The sequence below is a fragment of the Perissodus microlepis genome, chromosome 16 (genome assembly GCF_051167445.1).
Source record: "Perissodus microlepis isolate ML-2025 ecotype Zambia chromosome 16, ASM5116744v1, whole genome shotgun sequence".
Taxonomy (NCBI): domain Eukaryota; kingdom Metazoa; phylum Chordata; class Actinopteri; order Cichliformes; family Cichlidae; genus Perissodus; species Perissodus microlepis.
The window spans coordinates 19,329,674-19,354,248 of record NC_140476.1 but is presented as its reverse complement, the minus strand read 5'-3'; the positions used below and the strand labels follow the sequence as shown (position 1 = coordinate 19,354,248).

Below are 24,575 nucleotides of genomic sequence, written 5' to 3'. Positions count from 1 at the left end.
TCAGTGGTGTGGAACTGGTTTAGCTTTTGTCCGTCAGATACACAACAAAGCACTATTTTTGGTAGAGCATGCTAGCGGGCCGTCGTTATTACCGTGTTCTTTGGTAAATACGGCACACTTAAATTCAATCCTTTGATTTTTCTGAAAATCGACAGTGCCCCTTATAATCCCGTGTGCCTTATGTATGAATTCTGGTTGTGTTTACTGACCTCGAAATGATTTTATGTGGTACACGGTGCTCGAAAATCTGTCAAATGTTTTAGTACTACTTTGCTAAGCTATGAACCCGCACCATTGATGGATTGTCGGAGCATTACGGCTATCGTAGGCAGGAGCCTCGCGGAGTGATATGTACTGTGCTTCAACATAATATTACCGTGTTGTGTGTGTATAACCTCTTTTTAAGTTTTGTGGATATTATACATGGTTATGCTGAGGATATGTCGGCCAATTTCCACTGGAAATGCCTTTTGGTTAAACTGCCAGCTAGGAATTTACATTTGCACTGTTAAATTTTTATAACTTTAACGCACATAAAAAACAGCTGCTTGTTTAAGCGAAAATATGGTTTGGGGTTTTTTTTGCACTAATAAAGTTGTGGAGTTGTAAAGTGTTTTGTCTAGTGTCAATTATATCGTCAGTTATATCGTTATCACAAATTTTCACATTTTTGGTCTAGTGTGAATGATGTGCCGCAGGTGGATCTTTCCTCTTCAGGCTTCAGGACCATTATTACACCTTGGTCTAAAAAGCGTGCAACCATAATGCGAGCGGCTAATTTGTGATTTAAAAAAGTGAGATAAAACATATAATTTGGTCATTTCCAAAACTGGGTTTGAACCACTAAGAGTTGTTTTTACTGGCTCTCAGTGGCTCAGTAGCACTAGAAATGGGCACAAGCTTTTTTTCTGCATTCACAGATGTGCTGAGCAGGCGACGTCTTTCTTTCTCTAAATCTCTGTAGGTCTGATGGGAACTGCCTGCTATAACAGAAGGAGCAGGATATCTTAATTTTTAGATATGGTGGGGGTTTTATCCCCTCCAACTCTCTGCTTAGAGTTGTTGTGTCATGTGGCCTCTTCATTTACATTTCTGCAGAGTAATAGCCAGCGTTTCTGATAACTTGTGCGGATGTCTCAACATTTTCCTTTACCTTATTCTTCTTCAGTCAACCCCTACCTTTATAGTTGCATTTAATTAAAAGCTGTATTTTTTTCTCCTTGGTTGCTTTGAAGAAAGCCTTGATTCCCCCTCCCCCAACCAAATGCACAGATAAGATTCAGTACCACTTCTGAAGATTACTCTCTCCTATCTTTATGACTTTATCTCTTAAGTCTGTGACAGATGAACATGGATGAAATAGATTCGTTTTTATGCAAATGCGACTTGCAATACCTCTCATTTAGTTGCTAAAGCTGTGGCTTTGTGTTCAGGTATGCACAGGAAAACACGGAAAACACAAGTGTGCTTTTATATGTGTCAAGTAGGATACTTGCATATACACTGTGTGTGTCTGTCTGATTTCTGTTCATTTAAATCAACAGAGCTTTAGCTGTAAGAGTAGAAGCTTAACCTTGGCTTCATTTTTAGCCAACCCTCTCCAAAAGCCTGACATGGTCTGGTAGGGTCAGTAGCACCTGTAGGTGGGCAGCGCTCTCATAGCAAGCTGCTGACAACTGTAGTTTATTATTTGACACCGCCATTTCTCAATGTCGTTCTCTAAAACTGTTCTCTCATTCATACTTTTTCAACCCTTCTACCTGACTGTGTGTGTCTGATAAGAGCAAGGCAGAGAAATAGCACGGCAAAGCTGGTTATACAGCGTGTGTCTGAAGGTGAGTGTGCATATATCGGCTATGTCTCTGTTGGCAGCCTCGCACCAGCCACCCCTTCCAGGCCATTTTTCATCTGGCTGCTGCAGTACACACTGCAGAGGGAAGCAAGAGGGGTAGAGTTGAATAGGATATGGTAAGAGGTTGCATGGATATCAGCAGGAGAGACTGCGGTGTTGCAACAGGAAAAAAAGTTTTTGCTGTGACACCTTGCTGTTCTGATATTGTTTACTGGGATTATTTAAGAACTCTGCATGGGTGCTGATACAGTAATGGGACACCACAGAGACAGAGAGACTTCATAATTGAGTTACAGGTACATACACAAGCATGTAAGCATGGTCTGCTAGAGCCAACAGCAGGCTGCATAACTGCAGTGGGTGTTGATTCATCACTTTCACTCGCAGTAGGCCCATCTTGTTGATAATTATCTTTGTCAAGTTAATTATCAGTGTAAGTGTCAGCATGACAGTGCCGATGAATTACATCCAGATAACCTTGATTAATCAACAAAATGAGTTTTTGGGCAAATGCTTTTTGCATATGGATGTCCTCCCTGTGGAAAATGTCTGCTCAAATTTCCATCCATCTTTATCTCGTCGCATCCACAATTTCTCATAGCCTACTCCCCTCCACCACTGTCTCAACTTATTTTATTTTCATAGATTTTTGCTCTTACCATCTTTCTAAGACCGCTGCTGTCTGCTCATAGTAGGTACAATTTATGAAAGCTTTTGTCCTGACTGAAATACTTGAGCAGTTACTAGATGAATTCCAGTGAAACTGTGTACAGTACACAGGAACACCGCCTATATATGTCTCACGAGTGGTGATCACTGACATTCCTTCTTTTGTCCAATAGGTGTTTTCACTGTGCCTGATTCAGTTCTCTAAGGGTGCTCTGGTTTCTTCTCACAGTCCAAAGACATACATGTTACATTAATTTGTTAACTGATGATTTTAAAATGGCACAGGTAAACTTGAGTCTTTGTGTTAGCTCTGTGACTGACAGGTGATTTCTGATGGGTGAACTGCCTTCCATCTATTGATGACTGGGTTGAATGAGTACCCTGCTAGCACACTACCACCATCCATCCATTTATTCACCTTTTTCCAGTGCAGGGTGCTTTAAATCCAAACTACTAATCTTGACTTCTAAGTCAAAGCAACTTTGTGCTCAGGCAGACATTAGCAAAATTGTCATTTTCTTTCTGGTGTCGTGAGAAAATCTCTAGAAATATCTACTTATTTGGTCCAAATGATCATTTGAACTCAGTGACAAACTGATTTGGTTCAATAGTCAAAGGCATCTCAAGAACTCAAGAATTCATTTAATTGCTATCGACAATTTTCATACTTTCAACTTTAATAGGGTAAAAAGATGAATTGGTGACATTTTATATTAAAAAGGAAAGCCCAACCTCAATCTGCAATCATAACACTCTGTGAAAGCACTTTCCTGGTAGTCCTTGCATGCCACAACTAATGTCTTTTATATCTTTTTACATCAACTTTGCTCACCCAATTAAATTCCTTCAAAATCTTCACTACTTACATTATACTGCATTCACTGCTGTCCTTTCTTTGCAACCCAATAGAGTTGGCAGCATAAACAGAGAAAGCGGCAATTCTGGTTCTGTTTTAGGTACCTGTATGTAATGAATTAAATCTATGTAAGTGTTTTGTTTGTTGTGTTGATTGTAGGTGGGTCAGAGATCAAGATCAGCATTTGGTAAATAAAAGCAAAGGAATAGTACAAAATGTAGCACACAAAGAAAATAATAGAGAAAGAGTAGCAATAAATTCAGTCTTAATGACGTTTGGATGCAGAGTAGTCAGAAATGTGTACGTGCAAACAATGCAAAAAAAACTAAAACGTTAACTCAAACCTGTGAGCGGAAAGGTTCCAGATGAAAAGAAGAAAGAAAAAATAGCTTGATAGTGAACCTAGTTAAATAGGCTGAGACATAAATTACTCTGATTGCTTTTCTTTCCACTTCCCATTGGGTCACAGCAAGCACAGCTACAGCAGACAGAGAGGGAGACTAGCAAACCTAATGCAGTTATCACCTTAACACACTTACAACGAAAGACTCTTTGCTCAAAAAATTATCACAATTTCTAGCACTGTTCTTATTTACGATGTGTGTGCTGGAAGCTTGGTGATAAATTTATCAAGTTGTCCAGACGCGGCGACACCCTGATAAACTACCTGAACGGGATCAACTGGGACGCTCGGAAGGTGCAGAGCAGCACCTGACACACTCTTGAAGTCAGTGACACCTCCTGCATGGAATAAATTCTGTCATTATTAATTCAGACACTGCCATGACCGTACCTTTCATTCATTCATTTTTCATACAACCCTGTAGTGCTGCTGTTTTATGATTCAGCGCTCATAATGTGTGTTGTAGTTTTCCCTTTTCACTGAGCATTACGCTTGCATTGAAAAATGGCTTATCAAATTTCCTTAGCATAACAGCCTGGTGAACTTTGTACCGTCTGTAGTTTCCTTTTCCTTTTTATTTTTTTTTTTTTACCTCAGCTGCCCTCTCTTTCTCTTTGTTTGAGTGTCTTTATTCTTCCTTTTAAAAACCAAACCTCCCTTAATGTAATACTGTACACCCTTGCTGTGTGGTAATTACGCTAGCACTGCAGTCTTCTAAACGAGCAGCCCATATTTAAAAGATATGAGGTGGTGAATTTTGTGTGTGGATGTGAAAATGTGCTTGTACCATAGTGGGCCCGCCGAAAACAACAAGCAGGTCGTTAAGAAACCAGCCCTTAAGTGTCCGCACAGCCATTCAAATGTAGCATGAACGTAATTGAATAGGCTACTCTCTTTGAGTTGTGTGAGTGCTTTCTACTTGGTTTTAATCAACTGATTGTGATGGGGCTAACGCCTCTAACGCCTTTGCTAACCGTGTCTGTTTATTTAATGTCTTGTCGTTCAGATCATTAGTTACGTTATATTTTCTCTACATAGCTGCAACTGACATAGTTTCTATGCTTGCCAGGTAGAGACGCCGCAGTATGCATGCATGAATTAAATCAGTGCAGATACAAGGAAACGCACATACTGTAGCATAATAGGAATGCAGTCATATTAGACTGATCATAGATGCGCTTTCTTTCTTTGCAGAGACCATTGGTTTGCTTTACACTGTGTTACATGTTGTTTAACAGATTATATTTGGCATAACCTTTGCTGTTTTACCCTTCAGCTCCATGTCATCATGGAAGTCCCATGAGGCATTGCTGCTGCTTCTGCTGCTGCTGCAGGAACTAAGCGAATAGCTTACACGCTAGCTCCTACTAAAGAATATCCTCTATTTGACCCTTTATGGCTCTGACTGCCTCAGTGTCACTTCTTGAATGGACTGCTCATTTCATACAACAATGTGGAAAGCATACTAAAGTAGAAAATGTGCTTGAATTTACAAGATATGGGATTTTTTTGTGTGGTCTGTATGCGGTATATCGTTTTATTCCATTTAAACTTGAGCTCTAGTTTTTCTAACATATCCAAAGGGAATATGGTGCATTTGTGTTTTCTTTCTGCACTCTTTGTACCAAAAACTGGAGACAAAATCTGGATGACAATCAATTAAAGCCAGTGCAAAAGAAAGAGAAAAAGATTGTTTCTATAACAATGAGCCTTCACTTGATCTTCATCATGGCTTTGTGCTATTTACTGTACTCCCGTGCTCCCAGTTTGATCGAACATGAAAATAATCCAATTATAAGCTATTATACTGTCCCCAACTGTTCTATTATTGAAGATGAGGATCATTTAAAGTAAATGAAGCAGAAGAGAGGATAAAATGAGAGAGCCTAAATGGAATGAACCAGTGAAAAGCTGGTAGTTGAGTGACAAAGCTGCTCATGAGACCCCAAATATGTTTGTGTGCGTATCTGCTGCATTGCACTGCTGCTTAAAGAGGAATGTGTTGCAGCAATTTGGTTTGTTGCTACAAGCTCCCTGAGTCTCCCTGTCAGCAGTTCAGCTGCAACCACAAGTCCAGATAAAACATTAAAGACAAGGCACTGACAAGGCAGGGCCATCCGGGGCCACTTAAAACCAATACCACGGGGCAGGCTATAAGGCCTTCCATCAATTACAACCTTATTAGACTAATCGTAATGAAATAATTCAATTCAGGAGACAGCTGAGTCTCAACTCTGCAGATCACCAACAGGCAAGTGAAACAGTGGAGGGGAGGGATCGGCATGGTTCTTTCTCTTTAAAAATAGTTGAGTCGTATTTGCAGAGATGAAGGGCAAAATCACTGAATCTACTATAGTTTCTTTTTCAAATTCTGGAAGCCAATCTTCAGCCTGCTTTGACTAGAAGCAGAATTCACCAAGCGTCGGATTGTTCACCCACTAATAGGGAACATGAGCTGGGTTTAGTGAGACAGGTTAGTTTTACCCTGCTGATGATGTGTTGTTGCAATAGTAAGGAAAGAAACACAGCTAACTTTTGCTGTGACGCCTCAGTTCTCATACTATCGTTTGTAACTCCAGTCCCTTTAATGTTTATTTTTTTAATTACAAAGAAATATTTAGAGTCATATTTTGTCTTATTTTGTTTCATTTTATGATACTTTCTGCCTCTAGGAGGTGGAGTGCTGTTGCCATTAGGCCAGCAGCATTATAATTCATTAGCTGGATTTAGTTTGTTTTGAAAAAGTAGAGCGTGATTACTTACCATTGTTATTAAAAATTGTGGACACTGAGTGTATTTCTTTTCCCTTGCTTCTTCTATTTCTTCATCTACTTGATTTCGACTTTATTCGTTTAAAATATCCTTGGAACCACAAGTAAGCCTGCAGTCTCAGAGCGAAGTGCTGTATTGGGGTGATACGGTGCTATGAGGTCTTTAAGATCAGATTATCTTGATTATTCGAGCCCTTGTATGCGAGGAGAAGAACTTTAAATTTGATTTTAGATTTAACAGGAAACCAATAAGGATAAGTTCATATGGGAAATATGTCCTCTCATTTTAGTCCCTGTCAGTCCTCTTTCTGCAGCATTGAGGATCAACTGAAGGCTTTTCAGAGAACCTTTAGAGCAACCTGATATTCATGAATTGCAATAGTCCAGCTATGTTTTTTGTAAACGTATACCATGACGTGTGTGTTGTGAAACTGTATGTGACACTTGCTCAAAGGGAGATGACGCAGTGAAAACCATTAAAACTTCTTGAATAAGAGATGTAAACCATGTGCAAAGTGATGGAAAAAAAATTTGAGAGCCAGCTGGCTGACCTCTAACTAACAGCCTGTGATTGAAGAGAAGGCTGTATTTTATTCGCTCCCCAAGGGGACTGAGAGAACACAGAAGTTATATAAAGGACAGAAAGAGTCCATCCTACCACCGTCTGTATTAAGACACTGCTCTCCTTATCGCTTTCACTTGCTATGTCTTCCTTCCACTCTGCGATTTGACATGATAAATTACCAGTCACAGCTCCACTGCAGACTCATAGTTGAGGGAGTAGAGCTCTCACATGCAGCAACAGCAGTAGGCTGCTCTAACTGGGACTGAGTGCAAACGGACATAACTGTGTGGCAAAGGGCCAAAGCCTGCTGTAGTCCTTACACCACATTTGTCACATCTCCTGCGTTTCTGGCAGCTGTTCTGCTGACTGATGTGTTTAGAGGTCTCCATGTATGTGTTGGTATCACCTAGATCTAACCTATACTGCTGTCCTTTGTCTTACAAATAAGCTATACTATACTTTATACTATACTTACTATACTTTTCTTCTGAAGGCACTTCAGATGGTGTCGCTCCTTCACTGGTGCTATCCATTCTTTAGTTTTTGATTTCGCTTCATGTTTGGGATGCAGTGCAAATGACCAGACAGACCTTGACTTTAACATTGTTTTTTCAGATTCTACTGAGTAGGGAAAATGTATCATGAATACCAAAAGAGACACTGCTTATCATTCATTGCCTCTTACATTGTTAATGTAATGTGATACATCGCTGAATGAGAGGCAACCTGGCATCCAGTTTATGTTTATCTCTCCACACTGGCAGCTACAGGATGAACAACTAAAGGTTCTTCTAAGGTTGTTCTTTCAATTTAGGCTGTCTCAACTGTTTGTGTCTTCTAATGCCATCCACGACTGGCCTGATGATGTTGACATCAGGTCTCTCCGGGGGCTGTACCATCTGTCACTGGACTCTTTGGTCTTCTTTTCTCTGAAGATAGACCTTCATGACTTTAGTGTGTAAGCAAATCTAAACTGTACAAAAGAATATGCACATTCATTTAAATGCACATAAATTTGCATAAAATGTGTTATTATATTAGAAATATTAGCTTAATGTGTGCAAGATAGGACTCAAGGTCACGTGCCCATATTTTTGCTGCCCTACCAGGTGACAGAGAAGGACAGTGTGTGTGTGTGTGTGTGTGTGTGTGTGTTTAATAGTGTGTGTGGTATCAATGAAAAGCCTCGTGCTGTAAATATAAGTATTAGTGCAGAGAAGTTTACTGCATAGTGTCTATGAATGTGAACATATTCACCAACACTTACATCTCAGTCTGAAATATGCATTGCAAATGGTGGAACCATCCGGGCTTTTTTAATCATGTTATTTATGATTCAACATCATTATATTGCAGATTGTATGTTTTAACTTAAAAGAATATTTGAGCAGCAAACAAAATAATCTCTTCTCACAACAAATGCGACATTCAGACTGACGCTAATCCCCCCACCCCAAGTATGAAATATTTGCTAGCTTTATTTAAACAAGGGCAATGTTGGCGCATGTTTTTCCTTTTGTTGTTTTTTATTTATTTATCTTGAATTGATATTAATATTCACACCAAATTTGTAAAATATTATTCAGGTTTAGCAGTTACCTCAGGCAGCCCCTTAATTGAAGCCAACAGCATGGCCTGTCAGGGCACGAACACTGGACACTCTGAGGATGTCCTTTGCTGTCTGGACACAGGATGTTAGCAGCAGATCCTTTTGGTCCTGTGCACATCAGGCTCTGGGTCTTTGTGAATCTTTCTTCAAATCATTCTGAGTGTGTCATGGTGCACTGTCCTGCTGAGGGAGGATGCTGCTGTCAGGGAGTGCCATTCCCACTGGGGCTGGGCATGCTTGATCTACAATACTGTTATTCAGCTGGGAAACCAGGTCTTTCTGTAAAAACATACAATGTAGTGGAACAAAACGGCAAATGTTTTTCAGCCAGCAGTATTGTTCCTGATTGGACTGAAAAGGACATTTTAATTGACTAGTGTTCATCTGTATATCTAATTAACAGTATATTAGCTAATATCACTTTTTTAAAGCAGATATTAGTCATATTAGGTATATTTTCTTGTTATTCACAACACACTCTTTACTGTTAATCTGGATATATCACAAGCACACATGTATACCTACACCTATACATACAGGCACACACACACACATACATACTGGCAACATGTAAATATTCTGTCTGCATGGACAAGTGATATGATCTGTGCTTTGGTGCACTGCTTTTAGGTGTGATGATTAGTGCACAGCAGGTGCTAGCTTGCCTCATAGTCCCTGGAGTGGTGCTGCAGGAAATACCATCTAATTGCTGCAGGTGATAATACCACACAATGAGGCGACCGACTTATCACATGAAAAAAAAGATAAAATAATGTGCTAGGTAAATCATTTTTCCCCACTTGTGCACTTGTTGAGCAGAGAAAATGGCCGAGAACATTTTTACCAATGCCAATGCAAAAGTATTATGTAATATAAGGCTTTGACCAGATTCCATGTATTTGAGCTAACCCGAGAAGATGACTACTTTACACTGTGGCTCGAAAACAGGAGTGTTTGCGAACTGAATTCTATCGACCGTGTTTACAAATAATACCAGTTTTTAGCTGCAGAACGACTGATCAGAGTCAGTTAAATCAAGCCTGATTCTACTCTCTCTGGGTTAAGTGCGTGCATGGCAAATGAAAAACGCTATTATCAAAGGAGCTCCATCATTACAGTTCGCCATAGCAACAGGTAAATGCAAAGCAGACCCACCATTTTCATCCAGCGTTAGGTGTAACAAAGCAAATTTATCTTTAAAATTTTTTTATATTATTACATTCTTTTTCTGTGCGGTTCACATTTAGCACACTTGAATTTCTTGAACTGTAAAAAAAGGCTTTTATATAGTCAGTGCTATAAACAGACACATGGTGTTTCCAATCCAAATATTGTACAGGTAGTGATAATAGCCATGCTATTTTGTGTTAAAGTTTGCTGTTGATGGTCCTACAGTAATTTGTTGGCACAATATTTGAATTTAAGCATGCATGTTATCTTTTTTGTTTTTAATGGAGCTCAAATATTTTAAAAGGTATTCATTTGTCTGCTGTCCTGTGTTGCTCTACTTAAAGACCGCTCGCATAAGAGCAGTTAAAGGTGCAGTTTCAGTGCAGAGCAATACTCAATTTCAACATAACTGGACAAATCTCAGTATTGACTGACAAAGTGATGACTGCCCAGCAACAACTAAATTCAGCACAAACAGTGGATATCAGGATCGCCAGGATATCTGCTCATTCCCGTGTGGATCAGTAGATGTGGAGGTCATGATGATTCACATCAATGCAAGCGTGTGAGTGTGTGTGTGTGTGTGTGTGTGTGTGTGTGTGTGTGTGTGTGTGTGTGTGTGTGTGTGTGTGTGTGTGTGTGTGATCCAGCAAAAGCCTTACTAACCCATCAATATCCTCTCACCTCTCTGTCTTCCACCTAGATGGTTTATAAGCCTTGGCTGTGTTCTCAGTACTTCCAGACCACCCAGATGCACTGCAGCAATCGAATCCCCTGTGGTCAGTACTGCCTGGAGGTGCAACAGCGGTGCCCCTTTGTCCTGCCCGACAATGATGATCTCATTCATGGAGGCAGCCCCAGTTTTATATGCACAGGTACAAAATAATCATTGTGCATTTGATATATTGTCATGTTTGTAATTTTATCCTGTGTGCTTAAGCTTTAAGGTGCTCAGTGAAAGTTCAGGCTAAGGTATTGCTATTCTGGGATTCAAAGCCACACATCAATTTCCTTTAACCTCCCACCTACTTCATTTACCACAGGCCACGCTCTCAGCTTGATTACAATGAGTAAGCACATGTGCTTAGCGTTTCACTCAGTAATCCTTCAGGCACACAACAGGCAGAAAACACGTATGAATTTACACTTACAGGATGTTCTGACTAATCATCAGACTGACAGGGAGATACACCATAACAACAAATTGCTGCCAATTACTCATAGCTCCACGAGGCAGCTGCACGTTACAGCACTGAGACAATAGGTCCATATGCTCCGTCTGTCCTGCACAATACAAGGCACTTTAAATGCTTCTCAGTGAAAGTTTAAGGTGCTTTCATTTGTGAGACGTGAATGTACCGGAGCCATCCGAAGGGATAAAAGTGATTTGCATTTCCATGTCTTTGGGATTTTAAAGCAAAGCACGCTGCTGTATATCAAAAGTCTGATGTTTCAAAATGTCGTCCACTGGAAAAAATGCCAGATTCTGTTTACTGGTCCTGATCGGTGTTTGCAGCAGCAGGGTTTAAAAAAACAGCAGATGAATGAGAGTGCTTAGTTGACCAATCACCAACAGTCTCTCATCCTTCAGAAACTGCTACCTCCTGAGTAGGCACAGGAACTGTCTCACCAGAAACTGAGAGCCTGTTTATTCTGTTAGAAAGACGGAGTTCCTGAGAAGATTCTAGTGGGGGGAAAAACACATTTATCACTAGTGTGTGTCAATACCGAATGCACTTTTTATTAATGCACTGCTCTAAGTCATAATATAATAGCTAACCATGTCAAAATAGCACTTTCCCCCCACATACTGCTGTTCAACAAAAGTGCATTTTGTAAGAATTTTAAATCGGAACTTTTTATTTCACTAACTTGTGTATATCATGTTAATGCAAATACAAACTGAAGATCTACATGGATATTTAAGGTCAAGCTATCTAAGAGCTAACAGGGATCTTGCAGCCTTGACACACCAATATTGGTTTACATAAAACTAATGACTGAAACGTAACCAGAAGCCCTCGAGTTGCTTCAGTTTAACTAGAAAACCCAATCAAAATTAACCAAGCACAACCTAATTTTTAGTCAAATCACCTCTGGTTCCCATGACAGCAGCATAATGTTGAGGTATTGACAGGAACAAATACTGAAGATAATCAACCAGTAGTCTCTGATTCTTCTCTGTGACGAGTGACAGATGCCCCAAGATGCCAAAAGTTCAGAGGATTAAAGCATGATGCACATGAACACAACTCTATGTGGGTTGAGTCCCCACTGGCATCATATGTTGATGCTGCCCTCTGGTGGTCATGTTGAGCATGAGGTTACTTTACAACAGAGACAAATAAGCTGTGATGAATCAGTTGCCAGTTTGTGCCAGTTTTTACTGAGACATATATGATTATAAAGAACAATCAATATGGCCGTTTTTTTCCACAGTAAATTCAAACCAGTATTTGTTTCTTTTCATTGTCAGTGTGTCTTATAAAAAGCCCAACATAAGTAACATGTAAAGTTTTCTCTCGCTCCATTTTTTCTCGTCTCCTTCTAAAACAATTTATTTGGAGACATTTTTATAAATATACTTTACATATCTGTTAAAAAGAAAATAGTATGCTCCTCAAACAGCTGGGAACTGTATTTATTTATTTATTCATCTATTTATTTTTGCTGTGGCTTAATAAATTAGAAGTTAATAATACACATTCAGTAAATATTTTTGGATACTGGTTAATAACTACATTTTTTGCAATAATGAGTATTTATGGACTTTTTTTCTTACCAGAGGCAGCAAATTAAATATGTGCTCTGCAGGAGTGACTGATTATAGGAGAGGGTTATAGCTTCTGGAGCTCTTTCAGTTTTATCTGCTCTGTCTTTGCATTGTATATGCATATGTGTGTCAACTGTAATCCAAAAATGGGGGCTTTGTCAGAGACAGGCAGTAACTACATTGTTCCTCTTCTTGCAGGTAGGTTGCAGACAGGAAGCAGCAAACATTTTTTTCTTTCTTTTGCTTTAAAAAAAAAAACAAAAAACAAAAACAAGTATGAATTTATTAAAAATGCTACACAGAAAAGTGCATTTCTCACTCTTTTTTTTCTTTACACCCCTCCCACCCCAAAAACAACCTCCAGGGCTGCTGGAAGACTATCCATCAGGTGTGGACCCAGATGCAGAGTGCTGTGACGTACGGTGGTACTTGAAAGCAGACAACCGTTCCCGGGGGACCCTGAAAAGAACTCACCCACCATGCCAGCACCGTACCTCCCTCAGCTCCTCAGCAGCCTGCAGACTGTGTAACAGCCGGCTCAAACTCTGCCTGCTGGTCCTTGTCCTCCTACACACTGTTGCCAGCCTCACAGCATCCCACAATGCAACAGGACTGGGCCTTCCCACCATCACGCCTCTGGAGGAGAGCCCTGCCAACGAGGAGTGATAGAGCTGCCAGGAGAAGGTGAGGTTGTTGGGGTGGGGGATTCCCTCACCATGGCAACCGATGTGGAAAAATACAGCCACAGCTGTGCGAGCGGCTGGAGCTGTACGCCTGTGGACATCCTGCAACGCTTTCTGGCAAATGGAAAATGTGGGACGCTTTGATATTAAAAGACACAGGAATCAATCAAGACAAATGAATAACTAAACAAACAGACATACCGCGGGGTTCAAACAGTCCCTTCTGTAGGGAAAGGGGACAATGCCACAGCCTTTGTTGAGAGGGAAGGTCAGCTTCCTCGTGGCTGAGTTTCTCTCACTACGCTTTTTTACACTGTGTTCCAATTATTGGTTTCTGTTGCACTGGCTAACTATGGAATAACACAATCATATTCACTTTTTAATGTTCATCCTTTGTCTTTGTTTCTGAGTCTCTCATAGAGGAAGGAAATGTTTCTGCCTTGAAATAAGACAGACAACGTGTAAAGAAAAAGAGGAATATCTTGCAAGTTTGTCTGTGTGTGCGTTTTCTAGATTTACTTGTGTGCGTGTGAGCATGTGTGTGTAAGAGAAGGAGTGTGTGTTGCGGACACAAAAGTCTACCTAACAGGCTGGTACAGCAGATGATTTTTATGGAGGCCCCCTCAGATGTCACTTAGCTCTGCCATGGTGTTTTGATGGCCACAATCTCATTAAACACCACTGACTTTTTTGAATGTGGTTCTGATGTCCATAATAAATACAGTGTTTAACGCAGGTTTACAGTTTCCCCTTAATTTGTTTTGTGAGATAACATTGACCCATTAATGTTGCTTTTAAATCCAAAATAGCAAAACCTGGCATTAGAAACCAGGACAGCCCGTTCTGTTTTTCCAATGCTTTAAATCTCAGAGCTCTTTTTAATACAACGTGGGTCTTTTTACTAGCTTTGACCATAATTCCTTATTTTTGACTATTTAGTCTAATAGGTTTGATCAAATATAAAATGTAAAATTTAGGCCATATGCATATGCACGGTTCTTTGCATTTAGGTAACTGTCATGAAGACTTCAGGTGCCAAAGAAATGGATTAGAAAATGTACTTATCTGCTCTCCATTGTCTTTGTTACCTCAACGAATTTTGTAGCATCATTACTACTAAGTGTCATCTTGACGAATAGAACCGACTGTCAAAACTACAAAAATGAAATCCAATTTGTGGTGAGCCAGATGAAAGCTTTAGGTTCCTATTGTGACAGGGCTGAGCCATGTGGACAAAATTTACAAATGATTAGAATTTTAAAAGGTTAAAAGTTTTTTAGGGGTTACTTCCAGGATTTTGGATCACTGGATTTAAAATCATCATGTTTTTAATGCAGGGAAAATATTAAGTAAACATGAGCTGTTTTCACACTTTCACTGCAGCGATGAACTTCTCTGGACATCCAGTTACGGGGCTGCATGCAGAATGCAGATGATCTAATTAAATAGTTTTTAACCTGCCGTAACACTGTCTGGAGTTAATGTGTGAAAATGACAACAGTGATTTAAGTAAAGCAGGGTGGCGAGTGAAAAGTTCATTTTTGTTAGCTTTTTATAGTGGATGTAAACCTGATGAATTATTATACCTGGAAAAATGATCACCTTTGTTAGTGTACACAAAAGTGTAAGATTCAGAGATCGGGCAATTTTATCTCACCAAATGAAATTAAGCCTATACTTGTCTTAATCAAGGATATTATTTCTTATTCTAAACATACTCCTCTTGTCAGCAACATGGCTGAGCAAAGCTGACTGATGCTGGGATAAAAAAACATTAGATCAGTATATTTAGCACTGTTACCCAAGACATAAAAAGATTTGCTCTTTTTTAAGGTACCATCCAGTCAAATAGTGTCTGCAGCATACAAACAGCATTTATTCTGAAGGCCGCTCCTTTCCCCTTAAGCCTTGGATCGGCTTCTTCACCTTGACGTGGGTTCATAATAAAAATGTAACAGAAATATGACTAATAAATCACTCTATGCTATGAATACTACTTGAAAACAAAAACTCAATTTGCTGTTTGCCCCTGAACCAAAACCTAACCTCAGGCTTTTTATTCAAAGGAAACACAGTGACTGGATGTTACCTTTAATGACCTTTCGTAATTTGTAAACTATAATTCCCATGCAATTATAAAAAGGATAAAATGTCAACATCTCATTAGGCATGGTAGCTCACTACCTGCAGCTACTCCGGTTTCTTACACTGTATTCCTGCTCCCCGGCCCCTTGTGCTGAGCTGGTCCCATACGACACACAGACTGACATTCCCCATCTGATAACCACAGCGCAGTTCTGACGTTTCTGTTGAATCCAAATGTGTATTACATGAACTGCATGTGGAGGCGCTGCAAGGTTATGAAAGCCTCTTTTGTTGATTGTCTTCAGCCCCACTCCCTGAATGCACCACATCTTATCCCAAATCGGCTCCTGTAGCATGCCCACTGTCTTGTACTTTTTCTCCTGACACGTCAAACTCCTGTCTCATTAAGTAAAGGGCTTATTAAGATATACAGATCAAACGCCATCAAAACAGACATCAAGCACATTCAAAAAGGTTGCATCCAAATTGTTAGTAGACAAAAGGTAAAAACCTGGCTCATTTATTATTACTGTTATTGTTATTATTTTGAACTCATGGTATTCCGCCGGCTGATACTGGAAAGCAGAAACAGAAACAAACACAGAGAGAGGAGCATGCCATTGTTTGTGTTTGCACCAATCACATTATCTGTGATCATCTAGGTCCGCTGACACTTTGATTTATAAATGTTGACCTGTGTGTGAAAAGAGAGGAATGGTTTGACCTTAAGGGCTGACTTCTTCTTTTGTTTCTGGTTTTATGTTTTGCCTCTTTGATGAACAAGGCTGTGAGATCAGGTACCTGGTAAAGATGAGCAGATAAGCAGCTTTTGCTGGATGAATTTTTTCCCCCCACTCTCGAATATGTTTATTACTTATATGAGATGTCCAGTCTGATATCTGATGTCAACACTTTTATTATTAACCTTATATGAGGATTTAAAATTCATCATTATTCACACAATTTCTATATAATAAGTATATTGGCTTATTTTGGCACTTACTGTTTAGACCCTGCCCCAGTCTCATTACCATTGCTGCTTGCATGAAATGCATACATAACTGTTTCATGGTCATGTGGCACGGCACACCCATGCCCATCATAAATGACTGCTTCCGGTTTCAGAACAATGCTGCTATACCATTGGTCACCACTAGATGGCAATAGATTTATTCGTTTCCACTGACACTTCTGCTAAAGACCTACCACAAAAGGTCTGACAGATACACGGAAACCAGGAAGGCAGAGCTCCATGTGTGCTGCTGCTGTGTGCTCTTCTTTTGTTCTTATACATAGATGTAGGTTAATGTTTCTGAGTCTCTTTGGAGAGCTCATTAGTGTTTAAATGACCTTGTGGCAGTGGGACAGATGTGGCAGACCACAGCTGTCTTTCACCACACAGGGTCTTGCAACATTACCTATCTGATATTAGCTGCAGTCCTGAAGCATGCATTTTAGTGTGAAATCAGTACAGTGATTGCACAGTAGAGTGTGTAATAACTGTGTCATTGCCCCAAAACAGACTCTGTTTTATTTGCATTTTTTCTTTCTCGTCTTAAGGAAATATTTCCCCCAAATTTCCATAACATGAAATGCAGTACAGGATGTGCAGACAAGACCAGACAGCGGTTAATGGTGCCCAAGCATAAATAAATAAAATTTAAAATACAGCATGACATAGTGCTTTTCATAATGACACATAATGGACATAAGAAGGAATACAGGGTCTGCAAGAAATGCTAGCAATACATAGATTGCCCCGCAAGTGTCATGCAAGCCTTGTCACAAGCACACGTAAGAGATGAGTCCACCTTGAAGTGTAATATGTTCAGCAGATTGTGATTTCATCCTGCCGTTAATGGCCGGCGGTCATGCTGCGATCTAGCAGCCACCAAAAGCCAACCGGCGGACACGCCTATTCGATAAACCTGCTTTCAGAAGTCACGCAGAGAACATGTTTGCTTTACACGCAGCAGAGCATCCTGACTGTGGTTGCATGGGTGCGAATGCTGTGCATATGTGTTATCCATCGCACGCCTTCACACATGTTTGCACCAGGTATGGACATTTCTGTGTGCAAGATTACTTCCAAAAACAAACAAAAAAAGAATTAGATTTGACTGATGTAAATCTCTGATTTGACTTTGGTTGGTAATGCAGGCTTGCACGCAACAGTTACTCTGTGATAATTTAATTTTTTTGTATGTATTGGTTCGTCAAATTTTTTACTGCATTATAATGAGAAGAAATTGTGTAGGGTCTTATAGATTCAGACTAGATCCCAGACAATGGTCTGTAGCGATCATAGGTTACGGTCTGTCATGTTCCATTACACACTGACGTACAAAATCGAATTTTGTGTTTTACCCCTGCACATATAGAGTATTTATGCCTCTTGCCCTTACCACCCTGTGCACCCACCACTAAATAATATGTACACAAATATTGCCCTCTTTCACTCTTTCTCAGCCTCTCTCTGTTTTCACAATAGTTCTGTTCTCTATCCTGTGGATCTATGCAGAAGCCCATTCCTTTTTTTAGTTGTAAATATGTTCCCTAGTATGCTGAACAATGTATGTCTCTCCTTGTGTACTTTGAGTTGATGTCATGCTGTTACTTTCTTCTTCTTCTTCTCCTTCTTCTACTTCTGATCCTTTTTTTATTTAAGCGTCTCAGATCATTGATGTTAAAAGAGAGTGTGGTGAGGTTTAACCAATAGACTTGTCCTCAGCTTTGCAACCTTATTGTGAAAGGTTGTGGCTTTGTGTGTGCATAAGTGAATGATTTATGATTATAGAGATGAAAAAGGTTCAAAGGCATATAGAAATATCATTGCGATTATGATTATTATTATTACTATTATACTACCAGTATATTGTAATATTATAGATGCTTTAGTTCAAGTAACTTCTTTAATTTTTCTACAAACAACTTTGATGAAATGATTTATAAAACAGTCTCACAAGTCATGATCTTTTCAAAAAGTATGAAAACTACTGCTACAATGATTAAAATTGTGTTCTGATGAAAATAAATACAGACATATAATCTGTTCCTCTGTGGTGCTTTTGCATGATGTGACTTGCTTCCAATCAATGTACAAAGGTAGTGGTGAACACGACGCACTAACCATACAAAACTGATATTCAGGGTTTTAATAAAGACATAAAGACATGTTTGAAAAAGCAAGGACAGTAGGAGAAGCAAAAAACACGAGTTAACATCTAAAATTATTTCTGAACAGGCAGTTTCTACAACCTTTAAGCTGACAACACTGGCTGCAATAACAGAACTTCACTGGAAAGTAACAGTGCTGACAGCAGCTACCTTGGCAGCACTCAGCTGATGTGTGCAGCAAAGGATATGTACACTGCTTAACAGATTAATTAGACCACCCATTGTAAGTTAATGCTACAGCTGCCCTCAGTGAATAGCATCAGTAATTTTCAAAATTGCTTTTATGTTTCTGTAATGGTTAATCCACCAAAATGCATAAGATCTTTCATTAAAGTTATATTTTAAAGGCTAAAACATAACTATTTTTGTTACCCATGAATTTTCACATTTACAGTTTCACATAAAAGCAGAAAATTACAAAAATATAGCAAAACATATATTGGGACATAAAGTGTGACTATAGTGTGTTATTTTACTAATAAACAACAATCAAATGTTTTGTTTTAAAGAACTTTTTGACAGATTTGTAAAATATTTCTGTTTTCATTTTATCACAAGTGATCTAAGAAATGTATTAAGCTTTTTGTTTTGAGTCTCATAAAAGAAAAAACACAATTATATCATAAATGAAATAAAATCAAATCCAGTATTGTACGAAAACAGAAAAAAAATCATTAGAAAAAAATTGATTATGCCAGGAAAATGTTATGATTCTCTACCATAATTGTTTAGCACATAAGGCCAAAGTAAAACTCATATAAAATCTAAAATAATGAAAATAAGTTAAGTTTTTTGCACAATTTTGTTTTATTAGTCATAATTTTTTATAACCATAATTTTTGGTTATTTTTAGCAGTAGCTGCACATTCCTGTGCCACAGTATTGCTTAAACATGCAGTTCCATTTACAACCTTGAGATGGCAGTGAAAGTACATTAAATGTAGCTTATGCTGTCATATATTAAACCCAAGAACAGAAAAATAGAAAAAAAAATAGAAGGATAACCACAGGGATCATGAATGAATGCTTTATGGAGATTTACTTAGTCATATCAGAGATGAACTGTACATATTATCACTCAGCAGAGAGGTGGGTTTGTGTATTTATCTGATTAGAAATACAGCACATCATTTAAATTCTGTGCATCGAAGGTGAGAGTTATGGCAGAGGAGTGGCTCCATTTTCCTATTACACATTATGAAACTGCTGACCAAGAACCAGTGAGGCCAGTAAGATCAGCTGCATACACACTCACCATTAATAATTAATGTCGCAGCACATGCATTTATTCGGCTGCTTACTGAGCATCAGATACTACAGCTCCCCTGAATTTGAATGATAATGTGCTATACTCTGTAAGGGAACTCAAAGGTGTTTGGATTAATATTTCTTGTGGTCCATGAACTATGTCACATTATGTGAACTGAATTATTGAGGGTCACTGAGAGCCATTGAGATATATTGCCTACAGACAGTCTCAGAACTCGGTGCTATTGTAATGGAGGATTATAAAGCTAAAGAACAATAACAAATGGCATATTCTTGTTTACCTTCCGCTCTGTGCCACAGGCCCTTCCATTTTGGATTAAAGCCCTCATTTCTATTTCAGCTTGTTGGGGGGGATGAAGTGCTCAGCGGACTAATCCTCAACTAACCCGCCAGTAGTCTGCATCCAATATTCCACCTGTCATTCAAACCACAGCCTCTGTGTGTCTGTGTGGTATTAAGAGGCCATGTGGTTTTAAAATAGAGGTTGGTTGCTGGATTTAGTGATAAATGTAAAGTTTAATGGATATCTGATTTTTAAATCCTCAGAAAACATTTCTAGTTTTAGTGTGTGAGACCTGAAAGAATTGTGATACCTGTGTGTTGTGATATATTCACCAACAGAGGTCAGCACAATGCTGCTGTTAGAGGAAATGTAAAGTTCTCCAAAAACGTATAACCAATCAGAATGGCTCATCCAGTCTATCGACCCTCTGAAAACTCCACATGGCCTTGTTTCAGGAATTAGCACTCCAAAGAAGTAGGAGCAAATATTTTTCACCTCTAATTAGTGATTAGTAAGATTTCACGTCCTCTATTCCTGCCAAAGGTACCATAGCCACAAGAGGGCACTGTCACGAAACATAACTACGTACAGTATGGGTCATAATCACTTTTGTGCACAAATGAGAATTAACCAGAGCCGACCAGCTCTAGTTTTGATTTAACATCACTGTATGTATCCTTTATGTAGGTGTGAGAGCCCTCTGTTAAATGCAGACCTTGCATGTGCGTGTTTCACAATATTAAAGCTTATAAAGCGCTTATGTAATTGTCGCTCGTAACAGTTTTAAGCCAAGTCTTGGCGCATCCTGCTGTGTTTTTTTTTTTTTTTAACTTATTTTTAGAACACAGTTTGTGTACTGTCTGAATTCAGGTATTAAAAAGAGGGGATGGGAAGGGAAGCAACATTAGGAATACGAGGATTTAAGAGAGATGATCTGCCTGACAGGAAATTGTAGCAGCTCATTCATATCCGTGCTGACATATGGAAAAGTGAAGCTCTTTATGTTGCTCCACTGATCTGCAATAATTCACTGTTTTGAGGGTTGAGTAAATAGTTTAACTATTAAGTGAACCCTAATTAATTAGCAAAGCAGACCAGCCCTGTGTTATAAATACTGCTTATCTGTGAGTAACATTTTGTTAAGTGTCAGTCACAGTATAAAAAAAAATCTCCTCTGTTTCTCTTGAGGTGCTTCCAACCTCAAGGCCTGTTTGGCTTTTAGTTCCCCTGGTCAGGGACCCCTGGACAACAACTGGTCACCAGTGAAAATGTGTATTCTGTGACCAGTTGGGGAATGGCTGCAAGTTCCATGCATGACATTGGTTGCAACAACCTATAGCGTGTTGCAGTGAAACACCTCCTTGCAATTGCTATGGTCACAACTTGATTGCCACAGTCACCAGTAGTTAGCATGTAATACACTGACATGTCTGCAAATATCTGCTAAAACTAGCACAGTGGTAGTTACACTGTGAAAAGTAGCCTGCAACCGCTTGCTAACTGTGCATGCAGGGTGTATATTTTTTTTCCCCAGGCCTGTGTGACTGAGGCATTACTCAGGAAGTCTTGATGCGTGCTCAATCATCCAGGTAAGGAAATCCCAAAAAGTTGATTCTGTTCACCACAAAACTAACAGCTAAGAGTATTAGCATTATAGAGTTAGTCTAATGGATTGCCAGCATCTTTTCTGCTGTTAAAACAGGCCACATGAGCACAGACAGGAGAGCACGGGAAAGACATTCAGCAAATAGCCTGGGGTGGAACCCAGCCCTGCATTAGCCTTATGGTATAGAGGTTATCTATTCAACCCAGTGAGCTGCTGGCACCCTGACTTATTGCAAACCAGTCCACTGATTCTCACAGGGCTCCACAATAATGTGAAAGGACAGTTACAGTATGGCCATTTTGAAGCATAGCCATCATGGACTCTATTTTATAGTTTTCTATGGCCCCTGACTTTCAAGAGGTAATATACTGAAGAAGATATAGACATGTCTGTGTGAAGCCACAGCAACATCCCACAGTATTATGCAATCTTAACCCAACATCTTTAATCCCCAGTGGAACAGCTGTGCAGAAATTACAAGCAGCGATTTGGGGTAGTCTCAGGACAAATAAGAAGAGGGGGGGAAACATATTTATACAATTGGAATTAAAGTCAAATGCACAGTCCAGAGCTTTCAAAATCAGTGGACTTTTTTTTGCTCTGATTTCATTGAAACATTTTTTTTTAAAAAGACAGATTTTCCAGTTTTTATATAACTGAGCAGTGACATATGTTAAAACTCAATCTTTTCAGTTTTTCTTGTCTGGACTGTGGACATGTTTATTTCTGATATAAGGGTAAGGCAGTTTAAGGGAATTAACCTATTTCAGAGCCTGTCTAAAATTTGAAGAACTGCGTGTTTGTGTTCATTTTTCAGCCTGGTTGGCTTCTGGCAAAATAAGATGTAAATTGAATAAAACACAGTTATGTCATCACATAGTTTTGTATTTTTGGCAAAGCCACACAAAATAAAGCAGGCAAGAAAGGAAGCAGCTTTGCAAGACTCAACACAGCTGTATGAAGTCAAATGAAGAGGCTAAAACTACCATTAAGTAAAACTGTATGAAAAATATAGACATAGTCCATATGTCACCTTCTTAGAGGTTTGAAACAGACTGTGAGCATGTTTATATGGTAGCCCCACCTAAACGTTAACCCTGCTACTGTAATGGGATCATAATTTACAAAATAAAAACAACTTGCATTCAGTGATGTGTGAAACTAACAATTACGACCATAAACTCACCCAAAAAGTCTTTAGTGAAGCCAAAGATCAAGTGGGCAGAAGGGTCAGATTGTACAGACTTGGATAAAATTAAATGTCTTTTTGTAACCACAGTAGTTGTCCCCTGGTGACTGTTTAATAACAGTGTGGGTTTAAGGTATCTGAACATGTCATACACACCTGCACTCACACACACACACACACACACACACACACACACACACACACACACACACACACACACACACACACACACACACACACACACACACAGAGAGAGAGAGAGCACAGTCTGGAAACCATTTCTCATCCCCATCATCATCACCATGGTAGCACTTCAAAGAGCTTGTCTAAAGCTCTAATGTGCAATAAGAGGTTCTTAGAGATGCACCTTGAAGATGGGTCAAACAAACACTTCCTTTCCATTTATGATTCTTTCTCATTTTTGCCACTTCTTGTTCATCAAAATCGGATAAGAGGCTGTGGACCATACCAACGTCATACTGAAAGGATATCTTTATATGTCAAAGCTACTGTGATATGAAGGAGATGCAAAAGAAAGGAGCCAACAAACAAAGTGCAACACTGGACTAGTAATACTGTATGCATTTCAGCTAAACACAGATACATCTGGAAGTTGAGACCTTCAGTGCATCACACAATTACCACTGTGAATCCTTTCTGCTTTACTCAGTGATGTTGATGTCCTTACAAAAGTTTGTTTGAAAGTCCTCAAATTCTTCTCCCCCAATAAGACTGTGCCTCTGTTGAGAGCTAAAAGTCTTCAAAGCCTGGATACAAAAGCTCTATCCAGAGATGACGCACGCTATGAGACACAGTTCCCAATTCAGACTCTAAGAGTGGACACTGGGGTTATGTGGAACAAGCTGTACCCATCTGGCCACCAAGGTGCTTTAGTGAATGAGATACTTTGACAGTGAAGTCTAGCTGCAGTTAATTTTGTGATTAGTGCCACGGCTAAGCAGCAAGATGAGTGACTGGGCACACTACATCCCACTCACTTAAAAGGTCACAGGCCACACAGATGGGATGGACAGAAGATTTACAAGTTAATGGGTAATGGGGTAAAAAGTATTTTCATCTGTTTAGCTATCGGCTTTGGGATGGCTACTTTTAGAACCGGCTAATCCTCAAAACAACACACACACACACATATACACACACAAATATGTATATGCAATGCACATGACTCACATTGCCAGTGTAGTTCTTAGTTGTCTTAATAGAAAACTATCATGCGCTGTCTCACTCACGCACGTGTGTGTGGATACAATTACACATGTACACAAGTACACAGGCCACATAGAGCATCAGTGATTAGACCCAAATGGAGCTGAACCCTGACTGATAGCATCTGCTTCTAAAGCCATCTGTGCAGACATCAGCCACTGAGTGATGATGGACGTATAGTGTCTAAACTAAAAAGAGAGCGCGCTCAGATTCAGATTTCCGTCTCATTATTTCTGCAGTGCAGAATAAAATAAATGCATGTTTGCTTTGCTTTTCTTTAGATGAAGAATAAATTTGATTTATAAATCATGTAAGACACCAAGATATAAGATGGCAAAATAGAAGTATATCATATATACAGTGTTGGGACTAACGCGTTATTAAGTAA

The 24,575-nt window shown here is 39.3% G+C and overlaps 1 protein-coding gene across 1 annotated transcript in view; it reads left to right on the top strand.

The window, feature by feature from the left end:
• nalf1b (NALCN channel auxiliary factor 1b) overlaps positions 1 to 18,490 on the top strand; it is a 92,667-nt gene extending 74,177 nt beyond the window's left edge. Inside the window, exons 2-3 of the mRNA XM_084908506.1 lie at positions 10,599 to 10,770; positions 13,033 to 18,490. Of these exons, the coding sequence (XP_084764632.1) occupies positions 10,599 to 10,770; positions 13,033 to 13,334 (474 nt within the window). The 3' untranslated portion in view covers positions 13,335 to 18,490. The remainder of the gene's footprint in view (positions 1 to 10,598; positions 10,771 to 13,032) is intronic.
• Positions 18,491 to 24,575: the final 6,085 nt, after the last annotated feature.